The 18,159-nt window shown below is 43.2% G+C and overlaps 1 protein-coding gene across 1 annotated transcript in view; it reads right to left on the bottom strand.

Moving 5' to 3' along the window:
* Positions 1-3,159: 3,159 nt before the first annotated feature.
* LOC126188468 (synaptic vesicle membrane protein VAT-1 homolog) overlaps positions 3,160-18,159 on the bottom strand; it is a 96,139-nt gene continuing 81,139 nt past the window's right edge. The window contains exons 6-7 of the mRNA XM_049930071.1: positions 3,642-3,880; positions 3,160-3,566 (exon numbers count right to left, since the gene is read on the bottom strand). Coding sequence (XP_049786028.1) covers positions 3,495-3,566; positions 3,642-3,880 — 311 coding nt within the window. The 3' untranslated portion in view covers positions 3,160-3,494. The remainder of the gene's footprint in view (positions 3,567-3,641; positions 3,881-18,159) is intronic.

Below are 18,159 nucleotides of genomic sequence, written 5' to 3'. Positions count from 1 at the left end.
AGGCCGACTGCAAAACAATCTAGCAGCATGTGATAGACCAGATCGCCGCCATTTAGCTGCGAAATTGAATTTAAACATTTTTCTTTCTATCAGCGCAACAAATACTAATACTTTCTTTCACAGAACAAGGCGGACCTGGCCCTGCCAATATTTTATGTTTTTTTCCAGTTAGATGGACTTTATATAATTTTTTGTGCTGCTGGCCTATGTGTGACAAAGAGCCATTACAATTATGTTCCCAGTTAAATAGTATGAGAGCAACTAAATGAACACTGGAGTTAATCGAAACTGTTTGCTATTTCATTTCGGCGAGAGATTTCACATGGAATTTAGTGTTACAGCCGTTAGTGGCCGAGCGGTTCTGACGCTACAGTCTGGAACCGCGCGACCGCTACGGTCGCAGGTTCGAATCCTGCCTCGGGCATGGATGTGTGTGATGTCCTTAGGTTAGTTAGGTTTAAGTAGTTCTAAGTTCTAGGGGACTGATGACCTTAGAAGTTAAGTCCCATGGTGCTCAGAGCCATTTGAACCATTTTTAGTGTTACAATGTCTGTCTACGACGTAGTGCGTTAGGACTAGCCACGATTGTGTATTATCCCCTGATTTTAAAATCATGCTCTCATGTTAATTAGGGCAGAAAGTATTGTAATTGCAATAATTCGTTACAAGTCTCAGTGAAATAATCTTGTGGCAAGTTAGTAAACGGCCTGTTACTTACACAGACTCGAACCGAACTAAAATACATCAGCCGCAATTTCTGTTAATGAATTTTAACGATGGCAAACCTAAAAAGCTAAATATTAACCAAAAATAACATTTGCATTCAAATATCAGCTAACACACCGTCATGTTTCATTGTCGCTTCTCATTGATGACTTTTTTTCTCTCTCAACGGTGTCAGCAATACTATGCTACACTCTGAGAAGACTCTCATGTTGAACTTTTTGCGTTTGTATTTTTTTGTTAACAAATGAAACCTCGTGACCAGCACTAAGTCACTCATTTTTTCTGATCTCTGTACGAAACATTAATTTCGAAATGACTCCATATCTATTTGCTACTGTGAACTTTTTCGTTTATTCTCACTCCAATTTCGACCTTAAATTATTTTCAAAACGATGGATGAAAAAAGGTGAATGCCGAGTTTTACTTGATGGGAAACAATGTCATGTTCGCTTTGTCCACTTTCTTGTGTATAAATCCGTGTCCTGACACTGCCACTTTCGTGAGAGAAATACTGTATTTGGTTGAAACTGTCAAGCGTTACCATTTGCAGTACGCAGGAAGGTTAAAGTAACGCTTATTTCTAAGTAACAAACATTCAGACTCGTCATACAAGGTGTGATTTCCACTTTTCACTAAAGCCCGTACTGCTCATGAAGGACAACAGGCTTGAGTGATTCATACAATAATTCCTGCCAAATACACTCCTGGAAATGGAAAAAAGAACACATTGACACCGGTGTGTCAGACCCACCATACTTGCTCCGGACACTGCGAGAGGGCTGTACAAGCAATGATCACACGCACGGCACAGCGGACACACCAGGAACCGCGGTGTTGGCCGTCGAATGGCGCTAGCTGCGCAGCATTTGTGCACCGCCGCCGTCAGTGTCAGCCAGTTTGCCGTGGCATACGGAGCTCCATCGCAGTCTTTAACACTGGTAGCATGCCGCGACAGCGTGGACGTGAACCGTATGTGCAGTTGACGGACTTTGAGCGAGGGCGTATAGTGGGCATGCGGGAGGCCGGGTGGACGTACCGCCGAATTGCTCAACACGTGGGGCGTGAGGTCTCCACAGTACATCGATGTTGTCGCCAGTGGTCGGCGGAAGGTGCACGTGCCCGCCGACCTGGGACCGGACCGCAGCGACGCACGGATGCACGCCAAGACCGTAGGATCCTACGCAGTGCCGTAGGGGACCGCACCGCCACTTCCCAGCAAATTAGGGACACTGTTGCTCCTGGGGTATCGGCGAGGACCATTCGCAACCGTCTCCATGAAGCTGGGCTACGGTCCCGCACACCGTTAGGCCGTCTTCCGCTCACGCCCCAACATCGTGCAGCCCGCCTCCAGTGGTGTCGCGACAGGCGTGAATGGAGGGACGAATGGAGACGTGTCGTCTTCAGCGATGAGAGTCGCTTCTGCCTTGGTGCCAATGATGGTCGTATGCGTGTTTGGCGCCGTGCAGGTGAGCGCCACAATCAGGACTGCATACGACCGAGGCACACAGGGCCAACACCCAGCATCATGGTGTGGGGAGCGATCTCCTATACTGGCCGTACACCACTGGTGATCGTCGAGGGGACACTGAATAGTGCACGGTACATCCAAACCGTCATCGAACCCATCGTTCTACCATTCCTAGACCGGCAAGGGAACTTGCTGTTCCAACAGGACAATGCACGTCCGCATGTATCCCGTGCCACCCAACGTGCTCTAGAAGGTGTAAGTCAACTACCCTGGCCAGCAAGATCTCCGGATCTGTCCCCCATTGAGCATGTTTGGGACTGGATGAAGCGTCGTCTCACGCGGTCTGCACGTCCAGCACTAACGCTGGTCCAGCTGAGGCGCCAGGTGGAAATGGCATGGCAAGCCGTTCCACAGGACTACATCCAGCATCTCTACGATCGTCTCCATGGGAGAATAGCAGCCTGCATTGCTGCGAAAGGTGGATATACACTGTACTAGTGCCGACATTGTGCATGCTCTGTTGCCTGTGTCTATGTGCCTGTGGTTCTGTCAGTGTGATCATGTGATGTATCTGACCCCAGGAATGTGTCAATAAAGTTTCCCCTTCCTGGGACAATGAATTCACGGTGTTCTTATTTCAATTTCCAGGAGTGTATTTCTGTTCTTTGGTCAGAACTTCCAAGTCATTGAAGCGTCATTAATAATGATAAACCATTACCCTATTTTCAGAGATGTTTTAGACACAAGAAATAGAAATTCATCGTTTTCTCCTTTACAGCCGCAATTTTTATTCAAACCCGTTTGCTACTGACGAATTTCTGGATGAGTATCTTTGTCAGCTAGGTTTCACAGCACAGGAACACAGCCCGTAAACATAGCTGCTTACCAAATTGTGTGCTCTTATGTGTAATGACACATTTTCAGTCACTATACGAACCAGAAGAATGCAGCAGTAGCAAATAAATAAAGTTGGTATATTTTACACCGTACAGTAAAATCTCTTATAATGCAAGCAAGGCATATATTATTTACGAAGTCAGCAATATGGAAACAACGCTGCTGCTTTACAAGAATACAAAAATCCCAAGAATTACTAGGATTACTGTTTTAAAACACCACAGTCTTGCATTATCTCAGAGTAAATATGTCATGACTTCCAGTGACTCTAACGTGTGCCTTTTTTAATTTCGTCTTGTAACGCTGGCATACTTTTTCGTTCCCACTCTTTGGCCCTTAAACTTCATACTTGTGAAAACTATGGAATCTGAACTCAGTCCCGCTTTCTCATTGGTGGAGCTGATCAAAGCCGTACGACCAAAACCACTTTGCCGTAGTTTTTCCTGCTGCTCAGCTTCCGCAAACCATCAGTTACCTGGAACCGAAAAGCCTATGATTGCATCAAACACTTTTAAAATTTTTCCTTCAACATTCACACGATAAAACTCACCTTGCTGAGAGATAAAAAGCAGTCAACTATGGGCTTTATTTCCCGGCTGGCGTGCAATCGAAATATCTGTTCCATTACACATCGTGCACCCTGAGGACTGTTTTCCAGGAAGTCCCCAGCATTCACGCCCGTTACAATGACGTTCTTCCTTATTATCTCCGAAGAGGCTATATTTCCGCTGTTCCAAGTCGGTTTTCCCAACCAACACGCTTTTGGATATGCAGCTGAGCTGTTTGAACCTGAAAAACCAATTAAATTCAATATTTCATTCGCAGCCAATGTTACAAGTTAACAGCACCGACCACTAATAAGCGACATGTTTTCCGGGTAGTTCAGTTTAGTCAAGTCCGATTAATTAAGATCTGCGAGAAGACAACTTTCTTCCTCTTTCCAACTGTATGTGTGGTGTGCGTTTGCAAGTTCAAACCTGTTCAGGACAGAAGAGTTCAGTTCCGTTGTACTGCAACGTCACAAAAATCTTTTATCACAGGTACGTTAATGATAGTTCAGTGGCATTTAACAGTAAGCATAGAGAAGCTACAGCTGTTGTAACTGCCGGCCTATGTGACCGAACGGTTCTAGGCGCTTCAGTCCGGAACCGCGCTGCTGCTACGGTCGCTGGTTCGAATCCTGCCTCGGGAATGGATGTGTGTGATGTCCTTAGGTTAGTTAGGTTTAAGTAGTTCTAAGTTCTAGGAGACTGATGACCTCAGATTTTAGGTCCCATAGTGCTCAGAGCCATTTTTTTCTATTGTAATTTGACTTCCGAAAATACAAATACACTGCTCTGGTAAACTTAAGGACGAGCTGGATAAAGTAAACATTACATATTAAATATTCAGTGGAAATGAATCAAAGTGCAGGACCATGTTTCCAGAGGCCTCCCAGTTGTGCACAGAAATCTGGACGTCACATGGCGTGAGGTCAGCGTGATAGTTTCGCCAAATGAGATTGGTCCCACAACACGAGGAAAATGAAGGAACGGGAGAAGACTGTGTTTGTTAATCAGCGAGTAGTTTAGACGTATTGTGGTGGTGTTCATTACAACACGGCCCAGGGACGACATTTCACACGGGGAAGAATCATCGGGAAAATGGAAGAGGGACGCAGTGTGACGTGTGCAGCCCAGGAGTTTGGTATTGTTCACAGCAATGTTTCACGTTCATGAGTTGCGGTCCGAACCACAGGCACTCCTTAGCCGAAGGTGAGGAGGCGGCCGACCACAGTCAGCTACAACAGAGATGACCGCTACATTGTGCAACTGGCAAGAAGAGATCCACATTAAAAAGCAGCTGCAATTGCAGCCACATTTAACAGAACAGCCAGATTTAACAGCGACTGTATGTGGGTGGTCTCTTTGGCTAATGAATAGTACGTTGTGTTCCATTGATACCTCGTCGACACCTTTTGCGATGGTGCCGATAGCATAGGAACCAGCGGAAAATGGGATCATGCGCTCTTGTCGGATGAGAGCAGATTCAGTCAGAATAGTGATTCTGGACGCATCCTCCTATGGCGAGGGGCGGGAATACGTGATGCAACCAGGAACTTTGTCTAACATGATCGTTTTGGTTGTCCAGTGGTTATGATTTGGACGGGTTGAAGATGCATAGTGTCGCACCGACGTACCGAACTCCTAATCTTTCAACACGGTACAGTTATTGGTCAGTTATATTATGTCGCTGTACTCCTTCTCCCTGTACGTGTTTTCAGGGTGCATTCGGCCCTAACTTTATGAAAATGCGCGACAGCGTCGAACAGCACAGGTGAAGAGGCTTCTGGAACAAGACGATGTCCGGCGAATGGACTGCCCGCACGTACCCCCGACCTAAATCTTATCGAGCACGTGTGAGATGAGTTGGGGTGACGTACCGCAGCACATCCACACGCATCAGCGACCGCCCAGCATTTATCAACCGTGCTGGTGGACGAATGGAACACCCTACACAGTATCATTTCTGTTCATCTCACTGAGTATTTCTTTCAGTTATCTTCTGTACAGTACTGTACTAACTCTAACAGTTCTCGGTATGATCCAAGTTTCACCGAGCTAAGTTACTTGGCAATGGCACATCACATAAGTTAGATTTGTCTTCAAGCTTTGCACTCCAGTGTAAATTATTCTTTTAGTTCTGTGGAAATAAGGGAAATTTGTTGACACTCAAAGCTCTACTGACTTCGTTATGTTGACATTAATATAGTGTCAGACCTATTAACAAAATACAACTACTGCTAAAAATAAAAATAATAGCAGAATGTAGTTTTCCTGCTGAATTTAAGAACAGTCTGTGAAGTAGGAGCACGTGTCTTGTCTGTCTTTACCATGGAAGTCTCCAGATATTTGTCCAAAAGGGAGAATTTTGTGATATCGTCCTATTAGATATAAGTGATGTGGAGTATTTGAAAACGTGTCGCACCCGAGAATTACACTACTGGCCATTAAAATTGCTACACCACGAAGATGACGTGCTACAGACGGGGAGTTTAACCGACAGGAAGAAGTTACTGTGATATGCAGATGATTAGCTTTCCAGAGCATTCACACAAGGTTGGCGCCGGTGGCGACGCCTACAATGTGCTGACATGAGGAAAGTTTCCAACCGATTTCTCATACACAAACAGCAGTTGACCGGCGTTGACTGGTGAAACGTTGTAAGGAGAAGGAATGCGTACCATCATGTTTTCGACTTTGATAAAGGTCGGATTGAAGCCTATCGCGATTGCGGTTTATCGTATCGCGACATTGTGTAGGGAAGCAGCCTACTCACGCCTTATAAAATTCACATCAGTCTTTCCATTGTGTGCCAGCCAGTCCGCTGTAACTAGCTCTGACGTCATAAATGTTGCGCAATACTTTAAAAATCAAGTAAATAACCTGAAACGTTTCTAGCATGTCAGGAGTAATACTAAATCAATATGTGTTGAATATCAGTTCAATAACTTTAACCATTTTCGAAATTTGGACGGTTTTCTGTAAAAATCATTGGCGCAACAGAAAAGAGCTAGAAACTTAAACATTTATATTTAGATTCCTTTTGCATAATAATTTAGTAGAAACAGTATTCTGGATCTCACAAATTAAAATTTTAGTTGAAATTCATGATTTTCTGGTTTTTACCTTAAAAATTAAGGAAGCAAGATAGATTAAATAGGCGAATAAATAAAGCTAGGATGTTTAAATTGAAGTAGAAGGGAGATCCGCTATAATCATAAAGATGTGAGAAGTTTCAACTGAATAACTATAAAACTGTAGCGATAGCGTATCTCCAAAGGGCAAGTTCAGAGCTCGTCTACTGCGTGTAGTGTAATTAAATTAATTATCTCGCTCAAAATATTTGACTTAGCCATGTCAGACTTGTATTATGATTACTTACCTGTGTGCTGATTTCACATTTAAATTGAGAGCTTCATCGGCCATCAGCAAAGGAAGCAATGATTTATTGGATAACTTAAAGTGGTGCATTACTAGCCCAGCGGCTAGTTGGCAGAGCGGATTTGATTAGGTGTTCCCTTAGCCGTCTACACCGCGGCTTTATATATAAGAACGCTGCGCGAGAGAAAAGGCCCCAGTTCTCTCCAGACGCTGATTGGCACACCACCTGTGCCGGGAATCGCGTCGCGTCGGTATCGTTGATATAAACAGCCTCGGATGCAGTAATAAGTTACTCGGGATACGCGTAACCATGAAATCATTTTCGAGTGAAGTGTTAATTTTGGGATGACTTTAATGATCTATCTTCAGTTTGCGTATGTCGTATTTTCACGTGCTGCGCAGAACAGACATTCTACCATTATTTAGCGTGGCGTTTGATGAACATTATCATCAAATTATGGCGAGCATTCATTTAAACATTTAATTTGAACAGTTATAGTTGCATCAGCGCATTAGACTCTGAACTGCTCTAGTAGTTGGATTGTGTGGATACTTTTTGGTCTGTAACTTTCAGAATATAGTGAACATTTTAGAGAGAATGGTTTTTGATTATGAATCCCAGACAATATCCTAATTCCTCAGAGCTATAAGCTGTAGCTATAAATGTATTTCTCAGATAAAGTGAGGACTAGGAATTCTAATTACAGGCTTCACGTTTTGCTAATCACTTTCTGGTTGCCATTATTGTAGATAGAGAGCCGGTGTTAAGACAGCAAACAACAGCATTAAATAAATAATAGGAACATTAACAATTATTCAACCCGCCGCCCCACAATTGCTGCTCGCGTTGGTCGAGATCCAATGACTGTTAGCAGAATATGGAATCGGTGGGTTCAGCAGGGTAATACGGAATGCCGTGCTGGATCCCAACAGCTTCGTACCACTAGCAGTCGAGATGATTGGCATCTTATCCGCATGGTTGTAACGGATTGTGCAGCCACGTCTCGATCCCTGAGTCAACAGATGGGGACGTTTGCAAGACCACAGCTATCTGCACGAACAGTTCGACGACGTTTGCAGCAGCATGGACTATCAGCTCGGAGACCATGGCTGCGGTTACCCTTGACGCTGCATCACAGACAGGAGCGCCTGCGATGGTGTACTCGACGACGAAACTGGGTGCACGAATGGCAAAACGTCATTTTTTCGGATGAATCCAGGTTCTGTTTACAGCATCATGATGGTCGCATCCGTGTTTGGCGACATCGGGGTGAACGCACATTGGAAACCTGTATTCGTAATCGTCATACTGGCGTATCACCCGCCGTGATGGTATGGGATGCCATTGGTTACATGTCTCGGTCACCTCTTGTTCGTATTGACGGCACTTTGAACAGTGGACGTTACATTTCAGATGTGTTACGACCCGTGGCTCTACCGTTCATTCGATCCCTGCGGAAACCTACATTTCAGCAGGATAATGCACGACCGCATGTTGCAGGTCCTGTACGGGCCTTTCTGGTTACAGAAAATGTTCGACTGCTGCCCTGGCCAGCACATTCTCCAGATCTCTCACCAATTGAAAATGTCTGGTAAATGGTGGCCGAGCAACTGGCTCGTCACAATACGCCAGTCACTACTGTCGATGAACTGTGGTATCGTGTTGAAGCTGCATGGGGTGCTGTACCTGTACACGCCAACCAAGCTTTGTTTAACTCAATGCTCAGTCGTATCAAGGCCGTTATTACGATTTCTCAGGATCTATGCAGCCAAATTGCGTGAAAATGTAATCACATGTCTTTTCTAGTATAATATATTTGTCCAATGAATATCCGTTTATCATCTGCATTTGTTCTTGGTGTAGCAATTTTAATGGCCAGTAGTATAAATTTGACAGGAAGTATTGTTTGTCAAACGATTCATACTTTCAGCTCAATATTTTTGGAAGATATATTACTTTGATATCTAAAAGATAAACGTATTTCTACCTACACATCCATAGTCTGCAAAGTCCATGGTAGAGGGTACGTCCCGTTGTGCGAGTTATCAGGGCCTTTTCCTTTCCGATACCTGTATGGAGCGGGGGGAAGAATGATTGTTGAAATGTCTGTGTGCGTGCTGTAATTATTCTGTCTTGTCGTCACGATCGCTGTGGGAGCAGTATATATGAAGTTGCAGTATATTCCTAGACTTATCAATCAACGCCGTTTCCAGAAATTTCGTGAGTAGACTTTTCGGAATAGTTTCATCTACCTTCAGGAGTATGGCAGTTTGTTTATTTCTGCATTTCTGTGACTGTCTACCGCGAATTACACGAAACTGTAAGCATTCCTGCTGCCCTTCTCTTTATACGTTGAGTAGTCTCCGGCAGTCCTATTTGGTAATGGTCCCACACAATTGGGTCGCATGTTTGTAAGCTACGTAAGCCAGCTCCTTTGTAGACTGACTGCATTTCGCTAGTATTATACTAATAAACCGAGGTCTGCTACGTGCTTTACCCACGACTAAGCCTGTGTAATCATTTCATTTGTGTTTATCATAGGATATTACATTTTTCCGTTTTATGAGGTACACAATTTTACATTTCTGCACATTTAAAGCAAGGTGACAAACTGCGCAATACTGTGAAACCTTATTAGCATCTGAGTGAATGTTTGTGCAGTTTCTTTCAGACTTTACTTCATTATAGATAACTGCGTCATCTGCGAAAAGTCTGATGTTGCTATTAATATTTATTACGAGCAAGGTTATTAATACATAACGAGAATAACGTGTGAATTCTCTGTGGTACACGCCAAGTTACCTCTACATCTGTCGATGACTCTCCATCCAAGATAACATTCTGCGTCCTCCTTACCAAGAAATCCTTAATCCACTCACATATTTGGACCGATAACCCATAGGATCGTAATTTTGATAATACCATAGGTGTGGTACTGAGTCAAATGCTTTTCGGAAATAAAGAAATGCTGCATCTACCTGACTGCCTTGATACATGGCTTTCAGTATGTCTCGTGAGAAAAATACCAATTGGGTTACATATGACCGGTGTTTACGAAATCTGTGCAAGTTGACGTGGAGAAGGTTATTCTGTTCGACATGACTCATTTTTGAGCTCAGAATATGTTCTAAGATTCCAAAACAACTTGATGTCAAGCATATTGGACGGAAGTGCTGTGGATCACTTCTCCTACCTTTGCTACACAGGGTGTTACAAAAAGGTACGGCCAAACATTCAGGAAACATTCCTCACACACAAATAAAGAAAATATGTTATGTGGACATGTGTCCGGAAACGCTTAATTTCCATGTAAGAGCTCATTTTAGTACTTCCTCGATTCACCGCCAGTTGGGCCAATTGAAGGAAGGTAATGTTGACTTCGGTGCTTGTGTTGACATGCGACTCATTGCTCTACAGTACTAGCATCAAGCACATCATTACGTAGCATCAACAGGTTAGTGTTCATCACGAACGTGGTTTTGCAATCAGTGCAATGTTTACAAATGCGGACTTGGCAGATGCCCATTTGATGTATGGATTAGCACGGGGCAATAGCCGTGGCGCGGTACGTTTGTATCGAAACAGATTTCCCGAACGAAGGTGTCCCGACAGGAAGACGTTCGAAGCAATTTATCGGCGTCTTAGGGAGCACGGAACATTCCAGCCTATGACCCGCGACTGGGGAAGACCTAGAACGACGAGGACACCTGCAATGGACGAGGCGATTCTTAGTGCAGTTGATGATAACCCTAATGTCAGCGTCAGAGACGTTGCTGCTGTACAAGGTAACGTTGACCACGTCACTGTATGGAGAGTGCTACGGGAGAACCAGTTGTTTCCGTACCATGTACAGCGTGTGCAGGCACTATCAGCAGCTGATTGGCCTCCACCGGTACACTTCTGCGAATGGTTCATCGAACAATGTGTCAATCCTCATTTCAGTGCAAATGTTCTCTCTACGGATGAGGCTTCATTCCACCGTGATCAAATTGTAAATTTTCACAATCAACATGTGTGGGCTGACGAAAATCCGCACGCAATTGTGAAATCACGTCATCAACACAGATTTTCTGTGAAGGTTTGGGCAGGCATTGCTGGTGATGTCTTGTTTGGGCCCCATGTTCTTCCACCTACGCTCAATGGAGCACGTTATCATGGTTTCATACGGGATACTCTACCTGTGCTGCTAGAATATGTGCCTTTACAAGTACGACACAACATGTGGTTCATGCACGATGGAGCTCCTGCATATTTCAGTTGAAGTATTCGTACGCTTCTCAACGACAGATTCGGTGACCGATGTATTGGTAGAGGCGGACCAATTCCATGGCCTCCACGCTCTCCTGACCTGAACCCTCTTGACTTTCATTTATGGGGGCATTTGAAAGCTCTTGTCTACGCAACCCCGGTACCAAATGTAGAGACTCTTCGTGCTCGTATTGTGGACGGCTGTGATACAATACGCCATTCTCCAGGGCTGCATCAGCGCATCAGGGATTCCATGCGACGTAGGGTGTATGCATGTATCCTCGCTAACGGAGGACATCTTGAACATTTCCTGTAACAAAGTGAAGTCACGCTGGTACGTTCTGTTGCTGTGTGTTTCCATTCTATGATTAATGTGATTTGAAGAGAAATAATAAAATGAGCTCTAACGTGGAAAGTAAGCGTTTCCGGACACATGTCCACATAACATATTTTCTTTCTTTGTGTGTGAGGAATGTTTCCTGAAAGTTTGGCCGTACCTTTTTGTAACAGCCTGTATACGGGTATGACCTGTGCTTTATTGTTCTAAGTATAGAGAAGCTAACTCTGCTGTAAATTGGACATGTCACTTATCTTCTCAGTGGTACGAGGATTAAATTGGAGCAATTCTCCTGGGTTTTCCTGTGTAAAGAAACATGTGAAAACGGAATATGAGATTAACACACTTCCCTTCTCATATCCCCACAAGGAAAAAATCGCATTTTGTCATATCTGATCATCATGGTGGCCAAGAATGCCGGCCAGTATCTGGGGGTCCTGTGCGCCCTATCCATTGCTACGGCAGAGTGTGATCGAACAAACTGACATACGTTGTTGTGCCAGTCTGGTGGAGCTCCAACCAATTAGGGAAACAAAGTCATCGGAGTCCTCTTGAAATTGTGGAAAAAGTCAGTTCTGTAGCATCTGAAGATAGACCTATGCTGGATAGGGCGCACGGGACTCCGAGAGACTGCCCTGTATTCTTGTCCTCCAGCATCGCCAGACATGATCGCATGCGATTTATTCTTTTGGCGATATGTAAAAGATAGTGTGTTCATTCTCCCTTTACCCTATGACATAAATGACGCAAATAACAGAATAACAGCGGCCATAACTTCTGTGAAAGAAGATACATTCTGTAAAGTTTATGACGAACTTAGCCGTCGTCTAGATGTTGTTCGTGCTGCTGGTGGTGGACACACAGAGCGTTTGCAATAGCATAGCTAAAACTTCAAGAAATTGTGAGTATTTTGCGATTCATCTCATGTTTGTAGTATGCTTTTGTCAATAAATATGGAGTTTTGAATTCAGGTCATTCTTTTCGAAACACTCTGTATTATTAAAAGAGATAAGGGTTTCACTTTAAGCAGGACGTGGAATCCAATTTTATCTGACATTAAACAACAGTGGTCTCTACTACGACCAACTGATTCTTTTAATTAGAGAATGTCAAATCAAACGCCTTTCAGCCGTCTAATTTCCAAACAGTTATTTTACTGGGTTACCAGTTTCGGCGACTTATTACGCCATCTTCAAGCAATCTGACCGACGTGTAAGAAAATTCCAAACTCGGTTCCGGTCAAAATAGAAGCTAGATTCAAAGACTAGTATCTGTAGATTTCTGCTTGATACAGAAATCGCTTCAAACATCGCTGTATCAAGCAGAAACCTACAGATACCAGTCTCTGAATAACGGCCGCTATTTTGACCGGAACCAAGGCTGTAATTGCCTGGAGTAATACCGGTGTCCACAGAAAGTTTCCTCGTGAACCTGCGTTTAATTTTAACCGTTAAATGCCCTTTCCGATCAGAAAATTACAATTCTGTTCTGGCTCTCTGTAGTGGATGAGAATGTAGGTTTTGCTGAGTGTTAGGACGGACTTCTGCCCTGCCTTGGTGAGGGAGGAGAGCGAGTTCTCGTTAGTTTTTGTGCCACCATAGCGGGATTAACTCACTAAAAAAAGACTATAGAAGCGCCAAACGGCACATTCTTGCGTGACCTAAGTGACTCGTGGGTCCTACCGTGACAGAGAAACAGATCCTCCAGCCAAATGTTTAGGAGAGACGTTTCAGTGGTTCGTCATAACCTTCGGGAGAGGCTTTTAGAGGCCTCTGATAGTTTTCTTTCGGCGGAAGGGCGACAAATAAGATTTATTCCTACACTCTCTTCTCAGAGTCGTCGCATAGAAAAGCGTGGTAGAGGACTGGTCGACGAGGACAGCGAAAAAACGCGGATAACGTGCCGCCTTGGTCACTGGAGAGTAGGCAGATAGCTTTCGACGCTCCCGGAGGACAATCGTGATAGCTTTGGAGACACTGAAAGAGCATTCAGATATTTTTGTAATTGTATAAAAGACTGTCAGATTGCTTTGGGAAGTTACAGAAATTACGAAGAATAATTCAGTTGCTAGGTATGATCAGATAAAATCTGAGAGCAACTGGGAGTAAAGTGACTGCTGATGATCTCAGATAGACTTTGGTCGCTGCACGAATCAGAATCTTGTCGGGTGCAGTAGATGAGTGATAGAAGACAGCAGAAGTTGCTGTCGTATGGAGCTTCTCCAGCCTGCACGCTGAAATGGTAACGAACATGTAACTGTAACGGTGGTCAAATGGTTCAAATTGCTCTAAGCGCTATGGGACTTAACATCTGAGGTCATCAGTCCCCTAGAGTTAGAACTACTTAAATCTAACTAACCTAAGGACATCACACACATCCAAGCCCGAGGCAGGATTCGAACCTGTGACCATAGCAGCAGCGCGGTTCCGGACTTGAGCGCCTAGAACCGCTCAGTCACACCGGCCGGCGAGGGTGGTTAGCGATGAGTTCTGGACCCCAAGGTAATTGAGACCTTCAGCAGTATTTCATCTTTCGTCTTTTGGAGAGTAGTTATATTATGAGACAATTTATAATCATTGTTTCAGTCCGGGTGAGCGTCCGGTTTGTTTTTGCAAAAAGACTTGCTTCAGAAATGGTCCATCCTGTTATTAACTACCGAGTGTTTAATCAGCGGAGCTCTAGCTTGCTTCCCTCCGTTTGTCTTGTACACGCTCTGTAGCTTCCTTGCTGAAGTACCTGTATGAAGTATTACATATCGCACAGATTTCTTTAACGGATCATATATCGTGTTTACATTATTAACATGGCCTCCAGTGTAGTATCCGTTTCGTCATTGCACAGAGTACTCGCAACGCTGATCTTTCTCCCAGTTAATTTTTATTCAGTTGCCGAAAGCGTACGGGACAGTTAGATGAAGCCAGTTTCTATTCTTTTGTTGTCAAATTCCTTGTTAATTGGTCAAGAGAATGTCAATAACTGTTGTAGTTTGCATTGCTTCTTTAAAATTATGAATTTCGCCGTTCCACGTAGCTGCACTCGGCATTACAAATCCGAAAGGTACCTACTGCGTACAAAGATCTAGTAGTCGTCATTCTAAGGCTCTACCGTGTTAGCGTTACCTTGCTTAGGGTCAGATAGACATCTCTCTTTTAAAATGACGGCTTAAATTATTCATTTTTCTGTGGCTAGAATCGCTACGGCCATTGCACGTATGGGCAATGAATGATTCAAAATTATAACAAAAATGGGTGAGGGTGCTGATGAGGGAAGACACTGATATACCCATACAGACCAGGAACGATCACCTATTAACTATTCATAAATTTTGTCAGTTACAATCACCAGACATCTGAAACGATCTGTACTGCCATTAACCATAATAAATCAACAAGTATCCTTCACCAAGTAACGTATTACAGCAAGATAACGCGAGACCGAACATTGCAGTCCACACCAGAGGCACCTTGAGGAATTCATGAATACTTGAGTGGTCTGCCCAGTCGCCTAATTTGTGACACACAGAGCCTGTGTGATGGAAAGACATATATTTTCACACCATCTTCCAACCAACATTCTTCATAAACTGACAGAACATGTGTTTCAGGCACGTCAAGAAATTCTTCAAGATGACACAGGAGGCTGTTTCCTTTCAGGCCGCATGGGCTTCAAGAGGCAATTCGTTTCCATGGGCGTTGCACATCATACTGATGTTGATGATGGAGATCTTTTACGAATGGAATGAGAGATTAACCATTGAATTCCCATTATAAGAGGAGCATCTACACAAAGTTTGAAAAATATCAAGTTTGAAAAATACTGGAATGATGCTTTACAGTGTAATACTATCCATTTCCGTCTGTGAACATAATGAGCACGAAAGCTACAATACATCTCGGCATACTCGGCAGTGCTAGTTCTGCGGTTCAATACAATCTCCGTCACCAGAAATGAGAGATAATTTTGTAATTATTACTAACTCTGAATTCTAGATTTCGTCCGCCGCCGTAACTGAGTGGTCAGTGCGGTTGAATGCCATGTGGAGCACCCGTGTTCGATTCCTGGTACTGCTACGGACTTTTCCTTCGTGGGAGGATTGGAACGCGATGCACTCAGTCTCGTGAAGTCAAGTGATTGGACAGTTTAGTAGCGGTTCCGTGATCAAGAAAGCCGACAACAACCGGAAGAGCGTCGTGCTGACCACAAGCCCCTGCACAGCGTGTCCCATGACGCCATTAGCGGAGGATGACGCGATGACCGTTGAGGACCGATTATCCCGCCTATGGCCAGACTGCGGAACGTCCCTTTTTTACCTACCCTACTTTCCAGGAGGGAGAAAGTGATCCCCTTTCCCCTCCCGCGACCTTGTACACCCTAAATAACAAGGGGCCGTAAGGTTCTTCATGAATGCTTTCAAAATAGTGAGGCCTAGCATTAACTTTTAGCATCCTTCAATTTATAACACTGTTTGGCACACGCCAGATTACATCTTTCAGGTGCTATGCAGAATGCCAGTCGATATTTCATCTTCTTTGTACATGCAACTAGGGGAAGAATCTTTTGGAGCTGTATAAATGTTTCTCAACTTGGAGTGGTATAAAGTGATTCAACATAAAATTTAGTGTGAGGTGTAACCTCACATTTCTTTTTCCCTCCGCTTATTGATTTTCAGCCCGTGTAAAATCGTGCGATACGAAAGCTGCTCAGTCAGCCTGAGAGGCTAAATTACACAATCCCAATTCGTCTTTCATTAATTAAAAAATTCAGAACAACATTTGACAGGACGTTTGGACGTATTACAACGGATCTATATTTTCTGTACGGGGACCTAGATTAAAGCTTAGCATTACATCGAGCACGGAAAAAATGTATGAATTATAAGAGATTTTCTGACCATTAACATTCACCGCAAGCGAAATCCATTTGAAAAGTTTTTATACCCTCTTAATATTTTCTTCCGACTGCCGTGTTAAATTATTGAAGACATCGAAGCAGAACACAAAGCTCGAAATAAATCAACTGCATTCCTCGGCAGCAACTTTTACTACATATAGACTTTATAACCTGTGTCGGAACGTATCCATCGTCAAGTCTGATGCAAAAACAAAAAAAGTCATTATAGACAAGGAACGCTGGTGTTTTCCCTGAAAAAATAACTCCTTCGCTTCTGCTATGGCGAGATAGAACATTTCAGACGGTGACACGATAGTATGTATTAATGTTTGTAAAGTAAAACAACCTAGATAGTAGGCTAATAACCATGAACTAAGGTAACAAAAGAGATACATAGTGAAACAAGAAACGAAAAAACACGTTTTTTCACGTAATCATGTTCTACCATATGCCGCAGTAAAATCTTCATGTGAGGATGCAAGCTCCTTCGGGTGCTTTTCCTGAAAAGCAACTCATATGTTGCAGCCACGGATCAGATTTAGTAGAGTGGCAACTGACTATATAGAAGAAAAACGTAACCTGCAGACCACTAGATATATTCTGAAAAACTTCTGAAAAGCATATAACGTGGCCAAGACGTTTACAGGAATTGAAAACAATAGAGTTATGGAAACATATTCTGGAGACCGTCAGATATCTTCTGCAAAATTCTTGAAAAACGTATTCGTGGTCATGACGTTTACAGGAATTGTAAACAACAGGGTTCTACCCTCACTGTTGTTATTCTGAGCCAGCTCTCGCCATAGGTTTATAAACTGACGAAGAAGTTGCAAGTAATTTTGGTAAAATTCGCTTAACATAAAGTTCAATTAAATTTCATGATTGTAAGTATCAGGACCCTGGTGCACTTTCCACTTAAGTGTTGTATTGAAGCTGGAACAAGTATTAATCTAATCTAATCTAAGCATGTGATACAACTGATGACATTGAAGACCGTAAGTGTTGGCGAACGTTGCCTACTTCTTAGGGAATAATGTCACCAATAACCTTGTATACATGACGTAATCGAGATGGTAATAGGCAAGAAGTGTGCAAGGTGACAAGGGACCATAGATACTAGATGACATTGGTAAGAAATTTAAAAATCCAAGATTTAAAAAGCAGGATATTTTTAAAAATATGCAAGATGTTGCTGTTGAGAAATTTTTTTGAGTCATAGATTTAATCAAAATGATTAAAAATGTAGAATGATGGTAGCGGAGAAATTTTTAAGTGGAACAGCCAATGAGTCTATTTGTTGGCCACACACTGAATTTAAAAAACATTGACTTACAGCAAGAAATCAGTAGGTAAAAGATGTAACATTGTTGGAAGTAATATACAGAGTGAGTCACTGACTATTGCCAACTAAAATAACTCCGAAAGTATGATAGGAGCTGAAACGTTTGTGGGACAACTGGGGCCGTAATATGATGTTGGCTTTTTATTGCTAGGCGGAGTCGCCTCAGAGATATGAAGGTCAACTTTGTTTTCTTAGATGGGATGCTATAGTTTGGTAGTTATTTTCTGATAATGGCTATCGAGATGAATCCAGTGATGTGTAACGGTAAGGTCTTTGAAGGTCAACGGTCACAAAGGTGGCATGAACGTCCATTTACAGAAGGTGTTC

The sequence above is a fragment of the Schistocerca cancellata genome, chromosome 5 (genome assembly GCF_023864275.1).
Source record: "Schistocerca cancellata isolate TAMUIC-IGC-003103 chromosome 5, iqSchCanc2.1, whole genome shotgun sequence".
Classification (NCBI taxonomy): Eukaryota; Metazoa; Arthropoda; class Insecta; order Orthoptera; family Acrididae; genus Schistocerca; species Schistocerca cancellata.
Note: the sequence above shows the minus strand (reverse complement) of the source record. Positions and strands in the feature narration are given on the sequence as shown.